The sequence below is a fragment of the Ovis canadensis genome, chromosome 2 (genome assembly GCF_042477335.2).
Source record: "Ovis canadensis isolate MfBH-ARS-UI-01 breed Bighorn chromosome 2, ARS-UI_OviCan_v2, whole genome shotgun sequence".
Classification (NCBI taxonomy): Eukaryota; Metazoa; Chordata; class Mammalia; order Artiodactyla; family Bovidae; genus Ovis; species Ovis canadensis.
The window spans coordinates 22726867-22741317 of record NC_091246.1 but is presented as its reverse complement, the minus strand read 5'-3'; the positions used below and the strand labels follow the sequence as shown (position 1 = coordinate 22741317).

Here is a 14451-nt window from a genome sequence, read left to right as displayed (position 1 = left end):
ATCTTCGTTTTCTGAATGTTGAGCTTTAAGCCAACTTTTTCACTCTCCTCTTTCACTTTCTTTTTTTTTTTTTTTTCTTTATGAGTATTAACATTTTATTTTATTTATTTTTTTTTAATTTTAAAATCTTTAATTCTTACATGCATTCCCAAACATGAACCCCCCTCCCACCTCCCTCCCCATAACATCTTTCTGGGTCATCCCCATGCACCAGCCCCAAGCATGCTGCATCCTGCGTCAGACATAGACTGGCGATTCAATTCACATGATAGTATACATGTTAGAATGTCATTCTCCCAAATCATCCCACCCTCTCCCTCTCCCTCTGAGTCCAAAAGTCCATTATACACATCTGTGTCTCTTTCCCTGTCTTGCATACAGGGTCGTCATTGCCATCTTCCTAAATTCCATATATATGTGTTAGTATACTGTATTGGTGTTTTTCTTTCTGGCTTACTTCACTCTGTATAATCGGCTCCAGTTTCATCCATCTCAACAGAACTGATTCAAATGAATTCTTTTTAACGGCTGAGTAATACTCCATTGTGTATATGTACCACAGCTTGCTTATCCATTCATCTGCTGATGGACATCTAGGTTGTTTCCATGTCCTGGCTATTATAAACAGTGCTGCGATGAACATTGGGGTACATGTGTCTCTTTCAATTCTGGTTTCCTCGGTGTGTATGCCCAGAAGTGGGATTGCTGGGTCATAAGGTAGTTCTATTTGCAATTTTTTAAGGAATCTCCACACTGTTCTCCATAGTGGCTGTACTAGTTTGCATTCCCACCAACAGTGTAGGAGGGTTCCCTTTTCTCCACACCCTCTCCAGCATTTATTGCTTGCAGATTTTTGGATCGCAGCCATTCTGACTGGTGTGAAGTGGTACCTCATTGTGGTTTTGATTTGCATTTCTCTAATAATGAGTGATGTTGAGCATCTTTTCATGTGTTTGTTAGCCATCCGTATGTCTTCTTTGGAGAAATGTCTATTTAGTTCTTTGGCCCATTTTTTGATTGGGTCGTTTATTTTTCTGGAGTTGAGCTGCATAAGTTGCTTGTATATTTTTGAGATTAGTTGTTTGTCAGTTGCTTCATTTGCTATTATTTTCTCCCACTCAGAAGGCTGTCTTTTCACCTTGCTTATAGTTTCCTTTGTTGTGCAGAAGCTTTTAATTTTAATTAGATCCCATTTGTTTATTTTTGCTTTTATTTCCAGAATTCTGGGAGGTGGATCATAGAGGATCCTGCTGTGATTTATGTCTGAGAGTGTTTTGCCTATGTTCTCCTCTAGGAGTTTTATAGTTTCTGATCTTACATTTAGATCTTTAATCCATTTTGAGTTTATTTTTGTGTGCGGTGTTAGAAAGTGATCTAGTTTCATTCTTTTACAAGTGGTTGACCAGTTTTCCCAGCACCACTTGTTAAAGAGATTGTCTTTACTCCATTGTATATTCTTGCCTCCTTTGTCAAAGATAAGGTGTCCATATGTGTGTGGATTTATCTCTGGGCTTTCTATTTTGTTCCATTGATCTATATGTCTGTCTTTGTGCCAGTACCATACTGTCTTGATGACTGTGGCTTTGTAGTAGAGCCTGAAGTCAGGCAAGTTGATTCCTCCAGTTCCATTCTTCTTTCTCAAGATTGCTTTGGCTATTCGAGGTTTTTTGTATTTCCATACAAATCTTGAAATTATTTGTTCTAGTTCTGTGAAAAATGTGGCTGGTAGCTTGATAGGGATTGCATTGAATTTGTAAATTGCTTTGGGTAGTATACTCATTTTCACTATATTGATTCTTCCAATCCATGAACATGGTATATTTCTCCATCTATTAGTGTCCTCTTTGATTTCTTTCATCAGTGTTTTATAGTTTTCTATATATAGGTCTTTAGTTTCTTTAGGAAGATATATTCCTAAGTATTTTATTCTTTTCGTTGCAATGGTGAATGGAATTGTTTCCTTAATTTCTTTTTCTACTTTCTCATTATTCGTGTATAGGAATGCAAGGGATTTCTGTGTGTTGATTTTATATCCTGCAACTTTACTATATTCATTGATGAGCTCTAGTAATTTTCTGGTGGAGTCTTTAGGGTTTTCCATGTAGAGGATCATGTCATCTGCAAACAGTGAGAGTTTTACTTCTTCTTTTCCAATTTGGATTCCTTTTATTTCTTTTTCTGCTCTGATTGCTGTGGCCAAAACTTCCAGAACTATGTTGAATAGTAGCGGTGAAAGTGGACACCCTTGTCTTGTTCCTGACTTTAGGGGAAATGCTTTCAATTTTTCACCATTGAGGATAATGTTTGCTGTGGGTTTGTCATAGATAGCTTTTATTATGTTGAGGTATGTTCCTTCTATTCCTGCTTTCTGGAGAGTTTTTATCATAAATGGATGTTGAATTTTGTCAAAGGCCTTCTCTGCATCTATTGAGATAATCATATGGTTTTTATTTTTCAATTTGTTAATGTGGTGAATTACATTGATTGATTTGCGGATATTGAAGAATCCTTGCATCCCTGGGATAAAGCCCACTTGGTCATGGTGTATGATCTTTTTAATGTGTTGTTGGATTCTGATTGCTAGAATTTTGTTGAGGATTTTTGCATCTATGTTCATCAGAGATATTGGCCTGTAGTTTTCTCTTTTTGTGACATCTTTGTCAGGTTTTGGTATTAGGGTGATGGTGGCCTCATAGAATGAGTTTGGAAGTTTACCTTCCTCTGCAATTTTCTGGAAGAGTTTGAGTAGGATAGGTGTTAGCTCTTCTCGAAATTTTTGGTAGAATTCAGCTGTGAAGCCATCTGGACCTGGGCTTTTGTTTGCTGGAAGATTTCTGATTACAGTATCAATTTCCGTGCTTGTGATGGGTCTGTTAAGATTTTCTATTTCTTCCTGGTTCAGTTTTGGAAAATTGTACTTTTCTAAGAATTTGTCCATTTCTTCCACGTTGTCCATTTTATTGGCATACAACTGCTGATAGTAGTCTCTTATGATCCTTTGTATTTCTGTGTTGTCTGTTGTGATCTCTCCATTTTCATTTCTAATTTTATTGATCTGATTTTTCTCTCTTTGCTTCTTGATGAGTCTGGCTAATGGTTTGTCAATTTTATTTATCCTTTCAAAGAACCAGCTTTTGGCTTTGTTGATTTTTGCTATGGTCTCTTTTGTTTCTTTTGCATTTATTTCTGCCCTAATTTTTAAGATTTCTTTCCTTCTACTAACTCTGGGGTTCTCCAACTCTTCCTTTTCTAGTTGCTTTAGTTGTAGAGTTAGGTTATTTATTTGACTTTTTTCTTGTTTCTTGAGGTATGCCTGTATTGCTATGAACTTTCCTCTTAGCACTGCTACCTCTTTCACTTTCATCAAGAGGCTTTTTAGTTCCTCTTCACTTTCTGCCATAAGGGTGGTGTCATCTGCATATCTGAGGTTATTGATATTTCTCCCGGCAGTCTTGATTCCAGCTTGTGTTTCTTCCAGTCCAGCATTTCTCATGATGTACTCTGCATCTAAGTTAAATAAGCAGGGTGACAGTATACAGCCTTGACGTACTCCTTTTACTATTTGGAACCAGTCTGTTCCATGTCCAGTTCTAACTATTGCTTCCTGACCTGCATTACAGATTTCTCAAGAGGCAGGTCAGGTGGTCTGATATTCCCATCTGTCTCAGAATTTTCAGCAGTTTATTGTGATCCACACAGTCAAAGGCTTTGGCATAGTAAATAAAGCAGAAATAGATGTTTTTCTGGAACTTTCTTGCTTTTTCCATGATCCAGCGGATGTTGGCAATTTAATCTCTGGTTCCTCTGCCTTTTCTAAAACCAGCTTGAACATCAATCAGGAAGTTCACGGTTCACGTATTGCTGAAGCCTGGCTTGGAGAATTTTGAGCATTACTTTATTAGCATGTGAGATGAGTGCAATTGTGCGGTAGTTTGAACATTCTTTGGCATTGCCTTTCTTTGGAATTGGAATGAAAACTGACCTTTTCCAGTCCTGTGGCCACTGCTGAGTTTTCCAAATTTGCTGGCATATTGAGTGCAGCACTTTCACAGCATCATCTTTCAGGATTTGAGATAGCTCAACTGGAATTCCATCACCTCCACTCGCTTTGTTCGTAGTGATGCTTTCTAAGGCCCACTTGACTTCACATTCCAGGATGTCTGGCTCTAGGTGAGTGATCACACCGTTGTGATTATCTGGGTCGTGACGATGTTTTTTGTACAGTTCTTCTGTGTATTCTTGCCACCTCTTCTTAATATCTTCTGCTTCTGTTAGGTCCAGACTGTTTCTGTCCTTTATCGAGCCCATCTTTGCATGAAATGTTCCCTTGGTATGTCTAATTTTCTTGAAGAGATCTTTAGTCTTTCCCATTCTGTTGTTTTCCTTCTCTTTCTTTGCATTGATCACTGAAGAAGGCTTTCTTATCTCTCTTTGCTATTCTTTGGAACTCTGCATTCAGATGCTTATATCTTTCCTTTTCTCCTTTTCTTTTCACTTCTCTTCTTTTCACAGCTATTTGTAAGGCCTCCCCAGACAGCCATTTTGCTTTTTTGCATTTCTTTTCCATGGGGATGGTCTTGATCCCTGTCCCCTGTACAGTGTCACAAACCTCATTCCATAGTTCATGAGGCACTCTTATCTATCAGATCTAGGCCCTTAAATCTATTTCTCACTTCCACTGTATGATCATAAGGGATTTGAGTTAGGTCATACCTGAATGGTCTAGCGGTTTTCCCTACTTTCTTCAATTTAAGTCTGAATTTGGCAATAGGGAGGTCATGATCTGAGCCACAGTCAGCTCCTGGTCTTGTTTTTGTTGACTGTATAGAGCTTCTCCATCTTTGGCTGCAAAGAATATAATCAATCTGATTTCGGTGTTGACCATCTGGTGATGTCCATGTGTAGAGTCTTCTCTTGTGTTGTTGGAAGAAGGTGTTTGCTATAACCAGTGCATTTTCTTAGCAAAACTCTATTAGTCTTTGCCCTGCTTCATTCCGCATTCCAAGACCAAATTTGCCTGTTACTCCAGGTGTTTCTTGACTTCCTACTTTTTCATTCCAGTCCCCTATAATGAAAAGGACATCTTTTTGGGGTGTTAGTTCTAAAAGGTTTTGTAGGTCTTCATAGAACCGTTCAACTTCAGCTTCTTCAGCATTACTGGTTGGGGCATAGACTTGGATTACCGTGGTATTGCATGGTTTGCCTTGGAGACGAACAGAGATCATTGCGTCATTTTTGAGGTTGCATCCAAGTACTGCATTTCGGACTCTCTTGTTGCCCATGACGGCTACTCCATTTCTTCTGAGCGATTCCTGCCTGCAGTAATCGATATAATGGTCATCTGAGTTAAATTCACCCATTCCAGTCCATTTAAGTTCGCTGATTCTTAGAATGTCGACGTTCACTCTTGCCCTCTCTTGTTTGACCACTTCCAATACTTTGATTCATGGACCTGACATTCCAGGTTCCTATGCAATATTGCTCTTTATAGCACTGGACCTTGCTTCTATCACCAGTCACTTCCACAGCTGGGTATTGTTTTTGCTTTGGCTCCATCCCTTCATTCTTTCTAGAGTTATTTCTCCACTGATCTCCAGTAGCATATTGGGCACCTACTGACCTGGAGAGTTCCTCTTTCAGTATCCTATCATTTTCCCTTTCCATACTGTTCATGGGGTTCTCAAGGCAAGAATACTGAAGTGGTTTGCCATTCCCTTCTCCAGTGGACCACATTCTGTCAGATTTCTCCACCATGACCCACCTGTCTTGGGTTGCCCGGCGGCATGGCTTAGTTTCATTGAGTTAGACAAGGCTGTGGTCCTAGTGTGATTAGATTGACTAGTTTTCTGTGAGTATGGTTTCAGTGTGTCTGCCTTCTGATGCCCTCTTGCAACAGCTGCCATCTTACTTGGGTTTTTCTTACCTTGGGTGTGGGGTATCTCTTCACGGCTGCTCCAGCAACTTGCAGCCGCTGCTCCTTACCTGGATAAGGGGTATCTCCTCACTGCAGCCCTTCCTGACCTTCAACGTGGGATGGCTCCTCTAGGCCTTCCTGCGCCATCGCAGCCACCGCTCCTTGGACATGGGGTTGCTCCTCCCGGCTGCTGCCCCTGCCCTCGGGTGTGGGGTTGCTCCTCCTTGTCGCTGCCTTGGCCTCGGGCGTGGGGTTGCTCCTCTCGGCCGCCGTCCCTGGCCTCGGACACGGGGAGCTCCTCTCGGCCGTTCCTGCGCCGTTGCAGCCTGGCACTCTAGGCTGCTGCCCCTGACTGTCCAACTCTGTGCGACTCCATAGACGGCAGCCCACCAGGCTCCGCCATCCCTGGGATTCTCCAGGCAAGAACACTGGAGTGGGTTGCCATTTCTTTCTCCTATGTATGAAAGTGAAAAGTGAAAGTGAAGTCACTCAGTCGTGTCCAACTCTTCACCACCCCATGGACTGCAGCCTACTGGGCTTCTCCGTACGTGGGATTTTCCAGGCAAGAGTACTGGAGAATGTTAGGGGAAGAGAATAAAGGAATGTGATCCTTGGAAGAACTGGAGGAATATAGGAAGGCATCCTAAAGTAAAATTTGAGTTTTAACTAAAGTTGATGTAGGAATCTGGTGATAGTGTATAGCAAGTCAACTTGGTTATAAAATATTTTATTAAAAATGGTTTTTACCAGTGCTTTACCTGAGGTAGTGTGCCAAATTCATGGTTCATAAAATAAGTTGACCACTTTTTAAAAAGTAAATGAATGATGAAAGTAAGCCTTGCTCATTGCAGAAAGATTGAGAAAAACAAAATCATAAACATGGAAATAAAAAAATATGGTGACGAGTAATGTGAAAAATTTATTGACATTTTCTTCTAGGATTTACTCTCTGAATATTTATTTTTATAAATAATTCAGATATATGTATAATTTATCTTCTTGCTACATTTTTATTTTATATTATCATATAATTTAAGAAATTTGCATTCTGTTTTGTGGACTAGATAATGCATTTAAAAATGGCACAAAATTCTCGGAAGTTATATACATGGTATTATCACTTGCTTTTCATCTAGCATCATGTTTTTATGTCACACAGTATTCTTATAAAGGGTAATGCTCAGTGACTCTTTGAATATATATAGCGTGCTTCAAAATGAACATTACCTTATTGGATACTTAGATGTTTTTCCTGTATGTTTTTCTTATGAATACATTTCTATTTGAAATGACTGTAATAACTTTTCATCTATCGTAGTTTCCTTCAGATAGATCCTTAAATGTGTAATTCTAGATCAAAAGCCTCAGTGCTTTTTTAGAACTCTTAAAATGTGTTATTAAATTGCATTCTTAAAAGATTAAGCCAGTTTAAATTACAGCAGGGCTATTGGTATGCAACTAAATTGAATTTTTTGTTTGTCTAATAGCCAGTTTTATAAGGTTAAAGTAGCATCTTATTTTTGTGTACAACTCTATCTTTCTGTAAATTTGTCTTTTGTCCATTTTGTATTAATTGGTACTGTCTCTGTTTTAATGATGATAACTTGTATCATGTTATACTATTTTCTCCCAGATTTTAAAACTTTAGTCCTATATATTTTTTTTTTTTTTATTTTTAGTTTTTTATTTTTTACATTATATTTTTGAAATATAGAAGTTTTAAAGTTTTTTAAACATACCAATTCAGTGTCATTTCTCAAATCTGTATCATCTTTTTTCTTTTCATCTACCAATTCTTCAAGGTCCAATTCACGTTTCACCTTCTCTGAGGAGGCTTTCTTAAATACCTTATGTCTTACAGTAATAGGTGTTAGATATTTTACTTATTATCTGTACTTTTGATTTAGTTCAGTTCAGTTCAGTTTGCTCAGTCTTGTCCGACTCTGCGATCTCATGAATCGCAGCACGCCAGGACTCCCTGTCCATCACCAACTCCCCGAGTTCACCCAAGCTCATGTCCATCGAGTCGGTGATTACATGATCGTATATATACACACACACATATATTTCCTCTTTATATGGCTCTCCAATAAGATTGTACAGTCTCAGAGAACAGAGCTCATGTGTCTTCTATAGCATTTACCTTGAAGCCTTTTACACTAGAGGTGTTGAATAAGTGAATTTTGATAGTTTACATCATTAGTGCTTATTCCAACCATTGGAAAGAATCTCCTCTGATATTATCTCCTTGGATCGCTAGCAAATGATGTAGATATGATAGAGATTTTCATTCTCATTTTTATGGGTAGTTGATAGTTAAAATATTTTCATTATAAATGTGAAAAAAGGTATGAGAAAGTAGCACAGTTCTTCTTTTTAAAAACCAAATAAAAGAACAAACTTCTGTAGTAGAAGTGTGTTGCAATACTATAGCACTGCATTCGTGAATATGAAACAAACTGTCAAATAATTCATGTGTCGTTCTGAGAATTTATTTTTGTTTCTTTTGCAGTGCCATACGAATTACATTCCTGTCTGTGGATCAAATGGGGACACGTACCAAAATGAATGCTTTCTCCGAAGGGCTGCTTGTAAGCACCAGAAAGAGATAACAGTAGTAGCAAGAGGACCGTGCTACTCTGGTATGGGTGATACTCTTCTGAAGAAATGTTAGAAGTGGTTCCGCGTACTAAGATGAAGTTTCCAGTCAGAGGTTTATTCCCAAGAGTGCTGTGTGGATTGGGATGATAATGTGGGAAGTGGGCGGGGGGTTCTTTTTGCCCCCATTTCATGTTGCTTTTTAACTCCGGGTGGTTTCTCTTATTACCTCTTCTGTGGTACTTCTCAGGATGTTTTTAATGCTTAATACTATTTTTGGTGGAGACTTTGCATATCAGTTTTGCCTTATGGTTGAACATTAGGCAGAATAAGATTTGGGAGGGTAAATGCTATGAGATCCATTTTGTTAATTTTTATTTTGGTGCGAGGTAGAGTGGGGAATATTGTGGAAACTCAGTGGCATCCCAGAAAGTGTTTGTCCAAGCTCTTCTCTTTGTGTCTTTTCTGTTTGCCAGCCTTTGTTACCAACTTCCTCCCAGTTTTTGTGTTTACTTCTCTCTTCCTTCCTGAATTATTTGTTGTTGTTGTTACTTAGTTGTGTCTGACTTTTGTGACACCAAGAACTGCTGCATGCCAGGCTTCCTTGTGCTTCACTATCTCCCGGAGTTTGCTCAAATTCATGTCCATTGAGTCAGTAATGCTATCTAACCATCTCATCCTCTGTTATCCCCTTCTCCTCCTGCCTTCAATCTTTCCAGCATCAGGATCTTCTCTGGCAAGTCAGCTCTTTGCATCAGGTGGCCAAAGTATTGGAGCTTCAGCTTCAGCATCAGTCCTTCCTATAAATATTTAGGGTTGATTTTGTTTAGGATTGACTGATTAGATCTCCTTTCTGTCAAGGGATTCTCAAGAGTCTTCTACAGCATCACAGTTCAAAAGCATCAATTCTCCAATGCTCAGCCTTCTTTATGTCTTCCTAAATTGGTAGTGGTTAATTTTGGAAGGCATTACTGTAAGAAACCAGCAGTAATGCCTTGGTTTCTTACTTGTGTTTGTATTTGGGAGCAGGGATGCTGGTGAGATATTATACTAGAATTATTGTATGAAGGTTAGCAGTAAATGTGGAGGCTGTTCTTTATATGACTACTCCATTTCCTTTCTTTTCCTGTATACTACAGTGCCTGTGTTGAGAGTTTTTATTGAGGCTCCATTACATAAGTGTGACTGATTAATTGTCCATGTGGTTGATCTCAAACTTGGTCTATTAACACCACATGACTCAAAGCCTCTACTCTGAACTATGTGGTTGATCTTTCTGGTGTGAGCCAGCCCCTACCCTAAGAATATTGAGTGTGGCCAGCCCCACCCTAAGATCTGATGTGGTCAGCTTCCTTCCTAAACATCAGTTGCCTTCTAGAAGCTGTGGGCCAAGGCCAGATCTCTCTTTGGGAAAGGCCAAATTCTTTTCCATACCCTAAATAATTAGGTTCCTTTAGGCCAGTAGACTGTCATTTGGTATGGTTCTCACATACTTTTCTAGGTACATTATATTTCAGACTTGATTTAGAAACTAAAAAGGAATATGGAGTTCTTTATAATCCCAAATTAATTATGCATCATTTATGAGGAGTTTAAGATGCCAACTGCTTTGATAAACAATGAATGTTAAACATGGGGAGGCAGAGTGTTAGGCTGGAAAGAGCACTGCACTAGGCTTAGAAAGTCTAACTTAAATTAACTTCATCTCTGGTTTGCTGAATGACCTTGCTCAAGTCACTTAGCTGCTCTGAGCCCCAGTTACATACCTATATGGTTAGATAGTTATCATTTCCTGCAGTTAAGTGAGGGTCGAATGAGCTAAGCTGTAAGGTGCTACTTTGATCTTGTTATCTGCTAGGTGGGGGTCTGTGTTCTGTCATTTAGTCTGGTGTAGGTCCTGTTTGCTATGTTAGAAATAGCATTCTCCTTTGCTTATTTGAGAACTCCTTTTTTTAATGCTTTAATATTGAGCTTAAATCTTTTCTCCTCTCTGAAATCTTTCTCCTTTGGCATCTCCTGGCAGTTTGTTCATGCTTTGTGCATATGTCTGTGTATACATCATACTTCATTTATCCAACACAGATGAATGTGTTTATCCTTTAGCCAAATCCTGTTTCTGAACAGGAAAGTACTATGTCTTCCCTAGAGAGGATGTCATAATTCCAGGGTTGGAGTCGGGGAAAGCGTGTGTCTAGTGAAAATCTAATCTACAGAAAGAGCTCAACCTCATTATCAGAGTAGTCACAATATATTTATTTCAAAATTTTAAATGACCCTTATGGGAGGCAGTGAGATATTATATTTATTAAAATTGGACATTGGTTGAAAAAAAGGTTGGTAGTGAGTATCTCCTGCACTGTGTCTGTCTTATTTATCAATTTGTACCTATTCCTTTTACTACGTTGTCTAACATATAATATGTACCTACTGCTGCTAAGTCGCTTCAGTTGTGTCCGACTCTGTGCGACCCCGTAGACGGCAGCCCCAGGCTCCCCCATCCCTGGGATTCTCTAGGCAAGAATACTGGAGTGGGTTGCCATTTCCTTCTCCAATGCACAATAGTGAAAAGTCAAGTGAAAAGACTGCAGCCTACCAGGCTCCTCCGTCCATGGGATTTTCCAGGCAAGAGTACTGGAGTGGGGTGCCATACCTAGTCAATGTATATGGAATAGAAGGGAAAAAGAGAGTTTTCCTAAGAAAAATTTGGTAATAAAAATAAGTCAAGTTCCCTTCTTGTCTTTATTCCTGCTCTTTCATCCTTTCTTTTTCTCTGCATAGAGAAGATATTTTTCATGGTTGATCGGTCAGTGAATACACTATAAGGCTTTGTATAAAATCCCATGAAGCATTGAAATTCAGTTCAGGTCAGCCGCTCAGTTGTGTCCAACTCTTTGTGACCCCATGAACTGCAGCATGCCAGTCCTCCCTGTCCGTCACCAACTCCTGGAGTTTACCCAGACTTAATGTCCATTGAGTCAGTGGTCCCATCCAACCGTCTCATCCTCTGTCATCCCCTTCTCCTCCTGCCCTCAATTTTTCCCAGCATCAGGGTCTTTTCAAATGAGTCAGCTCTTTGCATCAGGTGGCCAAAGTATTGGAGTTTCAGCTTCAACATCAGTCCTTCCAGTGAACACTCAGGACTGATCTCCCTTAGGATGGACTTTTTGGATTTCCTTGAAGTCCAAGGGACTCTCAAGAGTCTTCTCCAACACCACAGTTCAAAAGCATCAATTCTTCGGCTCCCAGCCTTCTTTATAGTCCAACTCTCACATCCATACATGACCACTGGAAAAAAAAATAGCCTTGACTAGACGGACCTTTGTTGGCAAAGTAACATCTCTGCTTTTTAATATGCTGTCTAGGTTGGTCATAACTTTCCTTCCAAGGAGTAAGCGTCTTGTAATTTCATGGCTGCAGTCACCATCTGTAGTGATTTTGGAGCCCCCCAAAATAAAGTCAGCCACTGTTTCCCCATCTATTTGCCATGAAGTGATGGGACCAGATGCCATGATCTTCGTTTTCTGAATGTTAAGCTTTAAGCCAACTTTTTCACTCTCTTTTACTTTCATCAAGAGACTCTTTAGTTCCTCTTCACTTTCTGCCACAAGGGTGGTGTCATCTGCATATCTGAGGTGATTGATATTTCTCCCGGCAATCTTGATTCCAGCTTGTGCTTCTTCCAGCCCAGCATTTCTCATGACATACTCTGCTTATAAGTTAAATAAGCAGGGTGACAATATACAGCCTTGACGTACTCCTTTTCCTATTTGGAACCAGTCTGTTGTTCTATGTCCAGTTCTAACTGTTGCTTCCTGACCTGCATACAGATTTCTCAAGAGGCAAGTCAGGTGGTCTGGTATTCCCATCTCTTTCAGAGTTTTCCACAGTTTTTTTGTGATCCACACAGTCAAAGGCTTTGGCATAGTTAATAAAGCAGAAATAGTGTTGAAATGGCTGATAACTAAAAGGTGTATTTTTTCCAATCCCTCTTGTTTCTACCATGATTGGGACTTTGATTATTGTCTTCGAGAGATTGAGGGTGAGGGGGCAAGGGAGAGATATTGTGAAGGATGCCCCCTAATCTCGAGAGCTATCTGATAGACTGGAATGCATTTTCATGTAAATTCTCCCTAGAAAGGGCTGGATAGAGTGTCAAGTTCATTCATCACTTGCTATCTAGGCTCCAGGCTGATGATGCTACAGTCTTGCCCTCTTTTCAACATGCTCTGTGCCATATATTGGTTCTTTAAGGATTATAAAATACATATTTTAAATTAATTACATTTTACACTGGTTTCTTGCTGGTAACTTTGAGGGAGGCTCTTTAATTTGATTAGTAACAAGTTTTTCATCGACACCTTGGTGAGATTCCTTCTGGTAGGGTTTCCTGGAGGAAGTTAATTTCATCAGTATTAAGAAAGCCTCAACCCTGAGGTTCTTTCCTTCTAAACCTTAGGTTTATTCATATCTTTTGGCCTTTATCCACAGCTTTAATTAAGGTTTTTGGAGCAAGACCCAAAGCTTTTCCTCCCTTTGTATTAAAAGCAGTTTACTTATTATTCCTTTAAAGCTTTAGCAAAGTTAAACATTTCTTCTACCTTTTAAGTGAGTTCATTAAAATTATTTTTATTTAGCCATTTACTTTATAATATTTATTGATTTTTACTCTGTACAAAGCACCTGGGTATTTTCTGAATGAGCTGCAAAGATTATGAGGTATAGATTATGTATCCAAGGAATTTATATTTGGAGAAAGGTACAAAATAAGTATATAAGAATAAATTGTTGGATATCGACAAAAATGAGAAAAGGGACTATCTGAGAATGGATATCACAGTTTGATTTTTGATAAGAAATTTTACTATTTGGTAAGATCAGATTCTGGGAAAAGTGTTGATACTCATTCTTTATTTTTCTTCTTAGATAATGGCTCTGGATCTGGAGAAGGAGGTAAGTTTCAAATACCCTTTCAAAGGCCTTTTCTTCTTTTGCATTTTAAAAATGGCTTTACTGAGATAAAATTCACATACCATACAATTTGCCCCTCAGTTCAGTGGCTTTTAGTGTATTCACAGAGTTGTACATTAATCACCACAGCCAACTTTAGAACATTTTCATTACCCCAGAAAGAAACCCAGTACCACTCAGTCATCATCCCAACCCCTCAAGTTCCCCTTAGCCCTAAGCATTCCTTTTTCTCCTGCATTTATTTTTCATTTTAGATTTGTTGTCAGACAAAGGGGAAATGTTGCTTCAGTTAAATTGAAGTTACACCAAAGGGCCCTCTCTGTAGGATCATCCCCAGGTGATTTTAGCTCGGATCAGAGTATTTGTGACTCTCTTCCGTTGCTTGCTTACACGTTTTGTGCTCATAAGGAATTTTCAAGGCACGAAATTAAAAAAAACTAATATTTGGTAATAGCATATAACAGAGTTTACTCTGAATTATTAGAATTGATTAGAACAGATAGCATACTTGGTCTCAGCCATAAAGCCGAGAAATGATGAATTATTAAAATTGAGAATGACTAAACTATCTCATAATCTAATGAGACTGTAATTCTTAATGAGTATCCACTGAATGCAAAATAATGTTTCAGGTGCTCTGTGGATCCACTAAAAGAAAAAACATCTCTGGTAAAATTCACATGTATGCAAATGAAAACCATGGTTATGATCCTTCTAGCACTATCTGAAACCTTACTCCATTCCCCTATGTTTCATAGAACCCTAAAACTGTAGAGTTGGAAGGGACTTTAAAGGTCACCTAGAGAGTAGAAGTTCAGAATGGACTGGTTGGATCTCCTTGCAGTCCAAGATCCAACCAGTCCATTCTGAAGGAGATCAGCCCTGGGATTTCTTTGGAAGGAATGATGCTAAAGCTGAAGCTCCAGTACTTTGGCCACCTCATGCGAAGAGTTGACTCATTGGAAAAGACT

The 14451-nt window shown here is 39.0% G+C and overlaps 1 protein-coding gene across 1 annotated transcript in view; it reads left to right on the top strand.

The window, feature by feature from the left end:
- TMEFF1 (transmembrane protein with EGF like and two follistatin like domains 1) overlaps positions 1-14451 on the top strand; it is a 102750-nt gene that overhangs the window by 36075 nt on the left and 52224 nt on the right. The window contains exons 3-4 of the mRNA XM_069575557.1: positions 8427-8556; positions 13436-13462. Of these exons, the coding sequence (XP_069431658.1) occupies positions 8427-8556; positions 13436-13462 (157 nt within the window). The remainder of the gene's footprint in view (positions 1-8426; positions 8557-13435; positions 13463-14451) is intronic.